Source organism: Carettochelys insculpta, chromosome 20 (assembly GCF_033958435.1).
Source record: "Carettochelys insculpta isolate YL-2023 chromosome 20, ASM3395843v1, whole genome shotgun sequence".
Lineage (NCBI taxonomy): Eukaryota > Metazoa > Chordata > Testudines > Carettochelyidae > Carettochelys > Carettochelys insculpta.
Genome location: NC_134156.1, coordinates 396,999 through 409,307, shown reverse-complemented (window position 1 = coordinate 409,307; position 12,309 = coordinate 396,999). Strand labels below are relative to the sequence as shown.

Here is a 12,309-nt window from a genome sequence, read left to right as displayed (position 1 = left end):
GTCCCAGCTGTATATTGGCCATTCATCATACCTAGCATCACTGTCCTGGGATAACATTCCACGATCCAATGAAGCTCACTGTCAGGTGCATTCCCAGGATATTTAGCTACATCATGGTGCTACTCTTGTTATTCTTCCCAGGCTAAGAATGCGCTGGCCCACGCCCTGCAGTCTGCTCGCCATGACTGTGACTTACTCCGGGAGCAATATGAGGAGGAGCAGGAAGCCAAGGGTGAGCTGCAACGTGCCCTTTCCAAGGCCAACAGTGAGGTTGCCCAGTGGAGAACCAAATATGAGACAGATGCCATTCAGCGCACAGAGGAACTGGAAGAGGCCAAGTACGTGCTGGGATTGAGGATTAGGAGAGGCCAAGACTGAATAGGGAAATTTGAAGAGGCCAATGATATACCTGGATGGGACTGGAACAGGCCAAAAATGTGGATTTGGTAGGGGGAGTGGAGGAAATGCACTATATACATTTAGGGGACTGGGTTGGAAAATAGCAACTAGGCACATCAGGTTTCAAAAGACTAAGAGAGCCTTTTTATTCCACAGATAATGTGTGTATCTTTTGAGGGCAGAGGGATTATCAGAGACAATATTCTGTATATGAATTGGACAGGAGAGACCAAGGAAGGACCTAGATCAGGGTTTCCCAATCTGTGGGTCATGACCCAAACGTGAGTCGTGATTAAATTTGAAAAATTTGAAAAGGGTCCCTGGCTGGGCTGAGCAGCTCTGCAGGTGGCTCTGAAGAAGCCATTCACACTGAAGTGGTACTCAACTTCGTAATTAGCTTAACAGTTGTCAGGCAGTTAAACCAACCATTTAAATTGAATACCATTTCAGCTGTGCAGGGCAGGGAACTTCCCACCTGCGTGGGAAAAAGGTACAGGGCAGAGAGCTAGGGAGCCAAGGGGCAGCACTCAGCTCAGGTGATGGGGGGGCAGGTTCAGAGGTTGGGGGTTGGGAGGCTTAAGACTGGGAGAGAGGGCTGAGAGCTGGTTAGGGCTCCATGCCCAAGCCAGCTTCCAGTCTCTGCTGGGGGTTGGGGCTCCCCTGCTTCTAGACAGGGTTCCTGTGCCCACACACAGGGTTCCGACAGCTGGCACTTGCCAGATAGGTCTGTGCCCTGGCCATCTTCCAGCTGCATTGGTTGGGGAGCCCCCCTCCACTCTTAGCCAGGGTTCCCACAGCTGGTACTTGCCGTCCAGGGCTCTATGCCCCAGCCGGCTTCTAGCCATGGGTTCTCCACCCACCCCCAGCTGGGGTTCCCATGGCTGGCACTTGCCTGTGTGAGTGTGACTCTCCTAGCCCCTGATTGTGATTCTCCTACCCATGAGTGACAATCCCTTAGCCCCCTCCAGCCCCTGAGTGTGACTCCAGCCCCAACCCACAGCCCCTGAGTGTGGGGTTTAAACCAGGGGATGAGTATTTTTCCCCAACCACAACTCTGATTTACTATAGTAAATATAGTGTTATTTTATTATTTAAGTATTTCCCCTTTTTCTATGAAATAACTACTAGGAATATATAAACGTAAGTGGGTGCAATTTTATATTCTTGCCTCAGATGCAAAATTAGCTAGTTATGGCACTGTTCTCAATCCCTGTTTTGGAATTGCTTTGGATCACCAAATCTTCCTGAATTGTCAAAATGGGTCCCCATCTGGAAAAGGTTGGCAACCATTGACCTAAATGATTTATGCACTGAGATCAGAGCCTTGCAGAAATGACTTGTGCTGTCACAAATCAAGGAGCAGCTGCATTCAGTTTGCTTCCCATACTGCACCCTAAACAGGAGCTGAATTTATAATCTTCCAGGAAGAAGCTTGCCCAGCGTCTGCAGGATGCTGAAGAACATGTTGAAGCTGTGAATTCCAAATGTGCTTCTCTTGAAAAGACGAAACAGAGGCTGCAGAACGAAGTGGAGGATCTGATGATTGATGTGGAAAGATCTAATGCTGCCTGCGCAGCTCTAGATAAGAAGCAGAAGAATTTTGATAAGGTATTTCAGGCTCCAGCCTTGTGGGTGCCGGATGGTACACCCTCTTATGATATCCCTTGCTTAGACTAAGGTCTGATTGTATTTTAGGTTCTGGCAGAATGGAAGCAGAAATATGAGGAAACGCAGGCTGAACTGGAAGCTTCCCAGAAGGAGTCTCGTGCTCTCAGCACAGAGCTGTTTAAGATGAAGAATGCCTATGAGGAATCCTTGGATCAACTTGAAACTCTGAAGCGGGAGAATAAGAACTTGCAGCGTAAGTGCCCCCACACCTACCACACCCTCCCCACCCTATGTCTTCTGCTAAAATGGGGCTTCTGGAAAGTTGGGCCACAAACCCCCTGAACCCATCTGTGTCTGTGGTGTGGCACTGCTAAGGAGCTGTTCTCCTTGGGCCCTTTGCTTGACTATGTTGTTTGCATGCTACCCAACAGAGGAGATTTCTGACCTCACGGAGCAGATTGCAGAGGGGGGAAAGGCCCTCCATGAGCTGGAGAAAGTGAAGAAGCAGATTGAGCAAGAGAAATCAGAAATCCAGTCCGCACTGGAGGAAGCTGAGGTACACACACCATTACTCACTGCCTTCCAGAGAGCAGAATCAGAAAGACTTGGAGCGGTGTCCTGTTGTAACATGGTGGGATACTTGACAGGGACACAGCGACATCACGTGCTGCGCTGCAGGCTATGGACTCCGTGTCCCAGCTGTACACAGCACTACGTTCCGGTTTTGGGTAGCATTTAACACTGTATTTGGGAGGAAAATACTGTTTTTGCCCCTTTGTTGACCCTTCACTTGCTCTTGTTAAGGCTTCACTTGAACATGAAGAGGGCAAAATCCTCCGCATCCAACTTGAGCTGAACCAGGTGAAGTCAGAAGTGGACAGGAAGATTGCAGAGAAAGATGAGGAAATTGAACAGCTGAAGAGAAACCACATCAGAGTGGTGGAGTCCATGCAGAGCACCCTGGACGCTGAGATCAGGAGCAGAAACGAAGCCCTGAGGCTAAAGAAGAAGATGGAGGGGGATCTGAATGAAATGGAGATCCAGCTGAGTCATGCCAACCGCTTGGCTGCAGAGGCGCAGAAGAATCTGCGAAACACACAAGGAGTGCTCAAGGTACATTAAGCCAAACGAGCCTGGTCCATAGCTCTGCTGATCTCAGCATTACTGAGGCTGATCGCACCCCCATGTCACTGCTCTCACTCCTTTCACAGGACACCCAGATACACCTGGATGATGCTCTCCGAAGCCAAGAAGATCTGAAGGAACAGGTGGCCATGGTGGAGCGCAGAGCTAACCTGATGCAGGCTGAAATTGAGGAGCTGAGGGCAGCTCTGGAACAGACAGAGAGGGCCAGGAAAGTGGCTGAACAGGAGCTTCTGGATGCAAGTGAACGAGTGCAGCTCCTGCACACCCAGGTCAGGCCCTAGTGTTAAAAGAAACCTACCAACACCAGAGCAGGAGACTGCTACATAGATACTAAAGAGCACTTGCTGGGTGGTACTTAGCAGAGGTTTGCTTATGAAATGGCATTTATGCTATTGTCCATAGGATGGACCTTGACTAAGTGTAAAGCATGAAGCTGCAAGGCCATGCTTGGTTTTCCTCCTGTTGCTCTGCTGAAGGGGACATGGGGATGACAATGTTTATAATTTCAGTGATGGGGATGGGGGGAATGTCTCACAGACTCTTGGAGAGGTTTTCCTGCCCCTCACACAGTTTCCATCATTGGATACCTTTAAGTCCTTTCTGCCATCCCCAGGGGTGCAGAGAGCGTTTCTAAGCAGTGAATATTTTGTTTCGGAATGGACCAGATTACAGCAATTGCACACACAGAATTTGCCCCATATTTGGTGTGGTGGTATTGGGGGATGTAATGTTTGTGAGAGTCCTTCAGACATTCACAGGACATCACTGACTAGTTGTCAGTGTTCTGTAGTGATGACTTGGAAGATCATTCTAATTTAGAAGAATGTTAATTGTAACCAGTATATGAAATACAAATATTGAGCCAGGCCCTACAGTCAACAGTTTGGAGCTAATAGGAAATACATCATCTCTGTTGTTGTGAAACAGAACACCAGCCTGATCAACACAAAGAAGAAGCTGGAAACAGATATTTCCCAACTCCAGAGTGAAATGGAGGAGACCATTCAGGAAGCACGTAATGCAGAAGAAAAGGCCAAGAAGGCCATCACCGATGTGAGTTTAAGGCTTCTTTCTTTGGAGAATATGGTCCTCTTTTCACCTGAAATGGCTGGTTTTCTGAACCAGTTTCCTTTGTTCGCTCACTAGGCAGCCATGATGGCAGAGGAGCTAAAGAAGGAGCAGGACACCAGTGCCCACCTGGAGAGGATGAAGAAGAACCTGGACCAGACAGTGAAGGACCTGCAGCACCGCCTGGACGAAGCAGAGCAACTGGCGCTGAAGGGTGGCAAGAAGCAAATCCAGAAACTGGAGGCTAGAGTGCGTGTTCCCTGTAGTTTTGCATGCTGGAGCATATCCTATATCCAGTCCCAGTAAAACACCACAATGCTTTTCTCATTTTAGGTGCGTGAGCTGGAGGGTGAGGTTGACAGTGAGCAGAAACGCAGTGCTGAAGCTATTAAGGGTGTTCGCAAATATGAGAGAAGAGTAAAGGAACTCACCTACCAGGTAAGGAGGGAGGCCCATTTTGCGGTCAGATCCTTGTTGGAGAAACACAAATTGTTTGCATCTGAACCTGCAAAGGAGGAGTGTAGTGAGATGCCATTACTGGTGGTGTCCAAACGTCTTATCTGCTCCAGGTTGTGTTGCTAACTTTTGGCCATGTGCATATTTGCCCCCTCTGAATGCCAGTTCTGGCTCTGATCTGTGAGCCTGCTCAGCAGACTTCTGAGGGCCCCCAATAACCAGAAACCAAGTGAAGTACAAAGGAACTGGAACCAGGTTTATTGTTGACACATGGGCTTTAGTACCCTGGGTGTCCCCATTTGGATGCCAGCAGTTTTACACTAATACATGCATGTGCCTTGATGATGGATGTGACTCAGTTATGGAAAGGGGGCTCTGTCGCCCCTAGGTTGCACGATATGGCCTCTGTTACACACACTTTTACACACAAGTATAAAAAAGTTATGTATTTGTGACGTATCTCAGGTACAATCCCTGATTATAATATGTTATAATATATTGACACCCTTCCCCCTTCAGGGTGGGATAGCTCAGTGGCTAGAGCATGGGCCTGCTAAACCCAGGGTTGTGAGTTTAATACTTGAAGGGACCATTTAGGTATTTGGGGTAAATAGATTTTAAAAGAGAAAAACCTGTCCGGGGTAGCAATGGGTACTGCTGTAAGTGCAAGGGACTGGACTCAATGACCTGTCAAGTTCCCTTCCAGCTCTATGAGATAGCTATATTTCCAATAACTAGATTCTCCTCATTACCTTGTAGATAGTGGTACCATCAAAACAACACTATCCATCATGTTGTCATAACAACTCTGTACTGAACCTGGGTCAGAATGTACCTGGTGCTCTCGTCTATGAGAGGGTCCTACCAAGCAGACTGTCCTGTTATCTTCCTAGAATGTGTTTGTGTATTAATTAGTCCTTTTGGATAATGTACTGATCAGACTTGTGTGCAGAGTCTACGTAGTTCACAGTTTTCGCTTTAACCCTATGTTGTTCAGGCTTGAGGTGCTTTAGCTAGGTATTGACCATTGTTTAGGCCCTTAGCCTTACACCAAGCCTGATTGTCAGGTCCTCTACAGGGAGTTTTATTGTCATTCTCAGGGCACGTCTTCACTATTGAGAAAATCGATGCTGCTGCAGTTGATCTTCCAGAGTTTGATTTCATGCATGTGGTAGGGAGCTGCTAAATTGAACTCATAGGGTGTCCGCATCATCTCTGGTACTTTTGTGCCTTGCAAGGAGGAAGGGAAGTCAACAAGAGCATTTCCTGCCATCAACCTCTCGCAGTGGAGATGGTGCGGAAGTTCTTATTAAGGTTTGTCAATTCCAGCTACATCATTAACGTAGCTAGAATTGTGAATCGTAATTTCCCCATTAGCATAGACCTGGCCTAAGATAGGAAGACAGTTTACAGTAGTAGTACAGGAAAAAAAAACAGTACATCAGGTAATCATTTGAAAGACAATGCTAAAGTTAAGTTGTATTATTATATTATAATCTTTGTATCCATCTTTCATATTTACCAAAATATTGTATATGGAATGTGTCTTTCACTGTTTAAAATGAAGAAAAATAGACAAATGATTTGGAACTAAATTGATTCTCTTCCATTGCAAACTGTTATTAGACTGAGGAGGATCGCAAGAATGTTCTCAGGCTCCAGGATCTGGTTGACAAGCTACAATTGAAAGTGAAAGCTTATAAGAGACAAGCTGAGGAGGCCGTAAGTATTGTTTGGAGGAAAGGTTTGGGGATAGCAGAATATACCATTCCTGTAAAAATGCTTGGCTTTCATCTCATTAACACACACTTAACGTGCTGAGCTTAGAGAGGAACTCTGTTTCTCTCTTACTGTTTTCTAAGCTTGTGAAATTGTTGATCTGAAAGACTCTCAAACTGGAAGGCTGTACTTTCCTAAATTGTATCTTTTTCATTTCTGTATCTATCACACAGCATATTATTGGTAACAAATAAACATTTACTGTCACTTATCTATATTTAAAAAGTACTATTGCTTTAAAGCAGTGCCTTTTTCACGTGTGTAGATAAAAAAAAAAAAAAAAAAAAGAGGTGCTGGTACTTAGACAGCTCCCCATGCTGTCCCTCCTACCAATCCCATGGCTGGGGCTGCAGAAGTGCCAGTACTCATTACCAGCAAGTACCAGCACAAAAACACACTGCTTTAAAGTGGTCTGGTTAGGTAAAGGGAGTTATAATTTAACGCGTAAATCTAAAGGAAAAATTGCTCTAAAATCTTTGGAAATCTATTTTCAATTTGTTTTTAAAGATTTAAAATAAATTTTAAGAGAGCAAAAGTCAGAAGATCTGACCTTAAATTTTAGATAAGAAATAGTCAGTGAGGGACTGTTCGGGCCTTCCCATTTCCCTCTGCAAACAAACACATGCTAGTAAGTCTCAACTGCAGGGGAAGGGGAATGATCTGGCTGTCTTCACAACTCTCTCCATCTTCAGGAGGAACTATCCAACGTCAATCTCACCAAGTTCCGCAAGATCCAGCATGAGCTAGAAGAGGCTGAGGAGCGGGCTGACATCGCGGAGTCCCAGGTTAACAAGCTGCGGGTGAAGAGCCGTGAGATTCACAGGAAGACTGAAGGAGAAGAGTGAGGATATCACCATGCTGCAAAGTGACTGAAGAAATGCACAAAATGTGAAACACTGTCACTTTGTTGTATTTATTGTTTATTCTGTCCTTGGTGCCTAGAAAATAAAGATTGTAGAGACCTTTGCACACACAGAATCTGAGGTGGCTTTTTGTATCAGATACATCTGCACAATCAAATATACACTTGTCCCTACATTTTCAAATAATTGCTCAGGTTTTAGGTTTGGAACGCCTATTGTCTGAATGGATCAGACTTCTTGTATGGAGAAAAATCCCAAAGCCTTCTGAGATCATTAATGGCTTTATTCTTTCAAGCCCAAGAAGCATTCTCTGGCTGAGTGAAGAGTACAGAAGAATCAAAAGAATGTTCTGCAAAAGATAGGTGAAGAATGGAACTGTGTATTGCCTTCCTGAAGCTGTCTCTCTAAGATTTAATAGGGTCCAGAAGCTGACAGGCAAGTATCTATTAGTGGGGTGTCTTGAAGATAGTAGTTTACTTCAGAGGATTGTGACCAATGCTGAATAAGAATACCCAAACAATCTTCTCAGGGATCTTTCCTGTCCCATGAGTGAAGGAAGACAAGCATAAGATTCTAGAAGTGAAGTACTGTAGGATGGAAGCTTTGATTTTGTGGGACATTGGTTAACTTTGTATGCAGAGAGGGAGCTGCACATTCTGGATGGACTCCACCTCACCTGGAAGGGGACCAATGTTTTGAGGGAAAGGTTGGCTGCAGTAGTCAGGAGAAAATTAAACTAAAAGGAAAAAAGGGGAGTAAAAAGAATGAAGATAGGAGTACTTAGCTCAAAATTGAGATGTTGAGGAAAAAATAAATCCAGAAACCAAAGAATATGAAGAAGACATTTTTGAATTTCCCCTACGTCATGCTAGAAGCTGGGTAACGCATAAGAGGAACTGGATTTGCTCATATATGAGCATTAGTGTCATCTAGTTGGTATTACTGAAACCTGTTGCATGCTTTGCACAACTGGAATGTTAAAATCAGTGGATAGAACTGTGACCCATATTGTTGGGATAGCCCACACTGAAAAGTCCAGCATCAAAGCAGGTTGACAAAAGAAAGCATTTGCTTTCACAACTAGTAGTTAATACTGAATTTAGATTCATCAGTAAGCCGCAAAATGCTCCTAATCCTCCACACTGCTTATCAAGAAGCTGAAAAAAGAACTCTCACAGCCCCCTTTATTGCATGCCAGTTCTCTGGACCCCACAAGTAGCACATAAGTACAGGAAAGCAAGAAGTTATTTATAACTCTGCTCACTATATACAGTCATGCCCCGAGATACACCCATTCAAGTTACGAGAATTCGACTTTACAAGGAGTTTCATTTAATACCCCCTACTTCAGCTTATGAGGCATTTCTTCGCATTTATGAGGACCAATCTGGAGGATGGTGGCTCTCGTAGGCAAGCAAGGAGGGGCTGGAGTCGGCTGTGTTGGTCTTGACGAGGCCGTGCAGAGGGGCGGCGGTGCCCTGTGAGAGGGTGGCAGTCTGGTGCAGGGACGTAGACTCGTCCGAGTCCCGGCAGTAGATCACATCGCTCTGCAATACATGGATGCTGGGCACGCAGCCCATCCAAGCCCCGCTGCTGCCGCTCACCCCCTGGGCAGCCAGGGGGCTGCTGTCACCCGCCCTGTGAAGCTGTGCCTCGGGCGCCGCTCGCCGTTTGTGGCGCTCCCTCCCATTTAGCTCCTGGCTCACCCACCGCTGCTGCCTCAGCTGCCCCTGGTGGGGCCTCTCTGCCACACAGCCCCGCACGAGAGAGGCATCACCCCTCACCAGCCGGGGGCCCCATGTGCCTGCCTAGCTCCCCACGCGGCCAGCCCCTGGCAGCACCCCCTCCCCACTTAAGCTAAGCTAAGCTGCGCTCAGGCCAGGCTGCCTCTCTGTGCCCTGCTCTGCCCTGCCTGCCCCCTTGCACTGGATTTAATGGGATTTGGTGGTGTTTTAGCATAAATGGGTGTACATTTTGGGGCTCAGGAATGCATCAAATTTTTTCCCATTGAAACTAATGGTAATTACATTTTTGACTTACGACAATTCACCCTAAGAGGGGTTTTTCAGGAACGAATTACCCTTGTAAGGTGGGGAAAGACTAGAAATTGTTCTGATACCCAAAAGGCCAGCGACATTACCAGATCAATACTAGTTTGGAAATTACCCAAAATACCACATTGTCAGCCAATACTTTAGCATCTTAAATTAAAACTTTTTTATAAAAGGAAAAACAAGAACAAGGAAAGAGTTGTCAAATGGTAAAGCACTCAGACACATACATAAAACTGTCTTAGCAAGCACCTCTGGAACACATCCAATGCTTTGATAGGTCATTCAGTCCTCTGCTAAATTATTCAATTTGTAGAGAATTAGTGCCAGTGGTAAGAAGCAGAATGGAAGAGAAAATGGAGATGATGCAGCTGCCTTTTATATTATTTGGTTGTACATCTGTTGGCCCACACACACATTCAGCACATGGGCACAGAAGATCCTTTGAATCACCTGATCAGAGGCATACCCTTATATTTCTTGATGTATATATGAAAATAGGGGTAACCCTTGCTTTCCCTCAGTGGGTGCATTGTACAGTTGATTGCCTTTGGCGTTACTGACGCCTTGAACAAAAATGGTCTTGAATGCGTAAGGATTAATATTTTAAAAGATAAAGCAGAAGCTCAGGTATTAGCTGATGTCTGCAACAGACTATCAAGTCATGCTAGAGAACAAGATGACTGTGCCCTTATGCACCTATCTATAATGGGGAGAGAAAAAGACTAAGTGATCATGGAAGATTTCTACTTATGTGGCATCTGCTCTAAGTTTAAATTCTGCCAATACTAAAACATCCTTGGACGTCCTAAGCATAACAGATGACAATTTCTAAATTCGAAGAGTTTTGCAGCCAACAACGGGGAATTATACTTGTCCTAGAGGTGCAGGAAGTAGGGCCCATTAATGTGCTGAAGGACCCCCAGGTTTTACGCCTGGAATTCTGACTCCACATTTCTGCTGCCATGTGTCCTGGTCACTGGGCCCATTGCTGCTAGGTCAGCAGCCCTTGAGCTCCGCTGCCGACCCTAGAGTCCTGGCTGTGGCTCCACATGTGGGAGTCCTGCCCGCCAGCACTGCTGGCCCCAGGGGCTCCACTGCCACAGTAGCCACCTGGTTTGCTACATTGGACCACAGTCCAACATAGCCACCAGTCCCGCGGTAGGGGGTTCTGCTGCTGGCGACAGGGTCCCACCCAGCCACCGATCCCACATGTGGAGTCCCAGCTGCCAGCCCCAGTCCTGGAGAGTGGTGAAGGGGTTTGGATAGGGGCAAAAGAGAGATGCAGCTCAACACCTCCACTCCACAAACTATTCCATTACCGCTTCCCTCTCTTAACACTTAAAATGGAACTGATCACAGAACTAAAAATTAATTGTAGGCTAGATATGAGGTTACAACTTCCTCACATTTATAATGTAATGCACAGGCACACACAGTGGTTTACAACCAGTTTCAGAAAGCTGAAAACAATTATAAGCTCAGACAGCTGGAACGAAGAATTTAATTAGAAAAATTTGAATGATAATTGGGAATAATGTAAGAAAACCATGCTAGATACTAGAGTTGTCAAACAATTAAAAATTAATTGATTTAAAAATTGCCTTTACTCATAATTTTAAGTGCACTGTTAAACAATAACGGAACACCAATTTAAATATATTGCAAACATTTTTGGAAGTTTTTCTGCATTTTCAAATACAGGTTGAAATTCCCTCATCCGGCAACATGCCTCATCTGACAAGAAAATGGATGATGTTGGAGGAGAGTGAGCACCTGGATCAGAGAGCTCCTGCCGTGCATGGAACAGCGAAGCCCTCCTGGTTTCAGGGGCCCTGCTGCAAACCTGCTCTGGGCAGCCCCAGCACAGGGAGCTGGTTCGAGGAGCCCCACTACCAGGAACCCAGCTGCGGCTGGGGAGCCCCACTGTTCTTTATGGTGTAGAAAGTCTGGCATTTAGCCATGCACGCAAAATGGTGGTTTGCTTCAGTTTCCCTTTTCATACCATACATTAGTCCTGGAATGTCCTTTCTCATGTGAGAAGTTGCAAGGTAGTTACAGGTACCAACTGTAACAGCAACAAAGGGTCCTGTGGCACCTTATAGACTAACAGAAAAGTTTTGAGCATGAGCTTTCGTGAGCTCAGACTCACTTCATCAGATGCACCAACTGTGCACAGGTACCAACTGTGACATTTTAAAATTACAAAGTCTTTCAACATACAATCTGTGATTATGTACCAATTTTAACACGTTTCAGGGTTTTTTCCCCCCAAACATCATGCACAAATACACAAACCTGTCAACCCACACTTCAAGGGAGTGGGCCATTCTGTTAAAAACCTGAGTTTGTGTTGCGGAGAAATGAGACTTTAACAACCCTCTACACTACAGAGAGAATGTTCAGAACTAACACATTCAAATTTGACACATTAACACTTGGTTTGAACACGGACAGCAATTACCTGATCCATTAATAGGACTCTTTCACATACTTTGATGTTTGACCTAACTCTTAACATCACCATCCCACACCCGCCGCCTCCTGCTCTTCCATCTGATTTGCCAACCTTGATAACAATTTTTCTGATTTGTCAACCTTGGTAACAAGTTTTGGACCTCTGTGCTTTATATACTGAGTCTGTTTTAGTAAGGCTATAGATCTGAAGAGGTGGGTCTGTCCCATGAAAGCTCATCACTAATAAATTATTTTGTTAGTCTTTAAAGTACTACATGACTGCCTTTTTGGTTTGATAAAATACAGACTAACATGGCTATCTCTCTGTTACTGTTCATCATGCACACTGAACATGTTTAGTTTGTGGTATCGGCAGCACATAAGTTACAAAAGTTAACATCATTAACACAAACAAATGCATTGCAAGTGTACATTTATAATTCTTCCTGTCATGCCACACCTTTTGCTCAATACAGTTGGGG

The 12,309-nt window shown here is 45.3% G+C and overlaps 1 protein-coding gene across 2 annotated transcripts in view; it reads left to right on the top strand.

The window, feature by feature from the left end:
* The window catches only part of LOC142023672 (myosin heavy chain, skeletal muscle, adult), a 35,392-nt gene extending 27,958 nt beyond the window's left edge, over positions 1 to 7,434 (top strand). For both annotated transcript variants that reach the window (XM_075014869.1, XM_075014870.1), the window contains exons 30-40: positions 142 to 338; positions 1,824 to 2,007; positions 2,095 to 2,260; positions 2,439 to 2,563; positions 2,812 to 3,120; positions 3,219 to 3,422; positions 4,081 to 4,206; positions 4,300 to 4,470; positions 4,555 to 4,659; positions 6,304 to 6,399; positions 7,149 to 7,434. In XM_075014869.1, the coding sequence (XP_074870970.1) occupies positions 142 to 338; positions 1,824 to 2,007; positions 2,095 to 2,260; positions 2,439 to 2,563; positions 2,812 to 3,120; positions 3,219 to 3,422; positions 4,081 to 4,206; positions 4,300 to 4,470; positions 4,555 to 4,659; positions 6,304 to 6,399; positions 7,149 to 7,301 (1,836 nt within the window). In that variant the 3' untranslated portion in view covers positions 7,302 to 7,434. The remainder of the gene's footprint in view (positions 1 to 141; positions 339 to 1,823; positions 2,008 to 2,094; positions 2,261 to 2,438; positions 2,564 to 2,811; positions 3,121 to 3,218; positions 3,423 to 4,080; positions 4,207 to 4,299; positions 4,471 to 4,554; positions 4,660 to 6,303; positions 6,400 to 7,148) is intronic.
* The last annotated feature ends 4,875 nt before the right edge of the window (positions 7,435 to 12,309 follow it).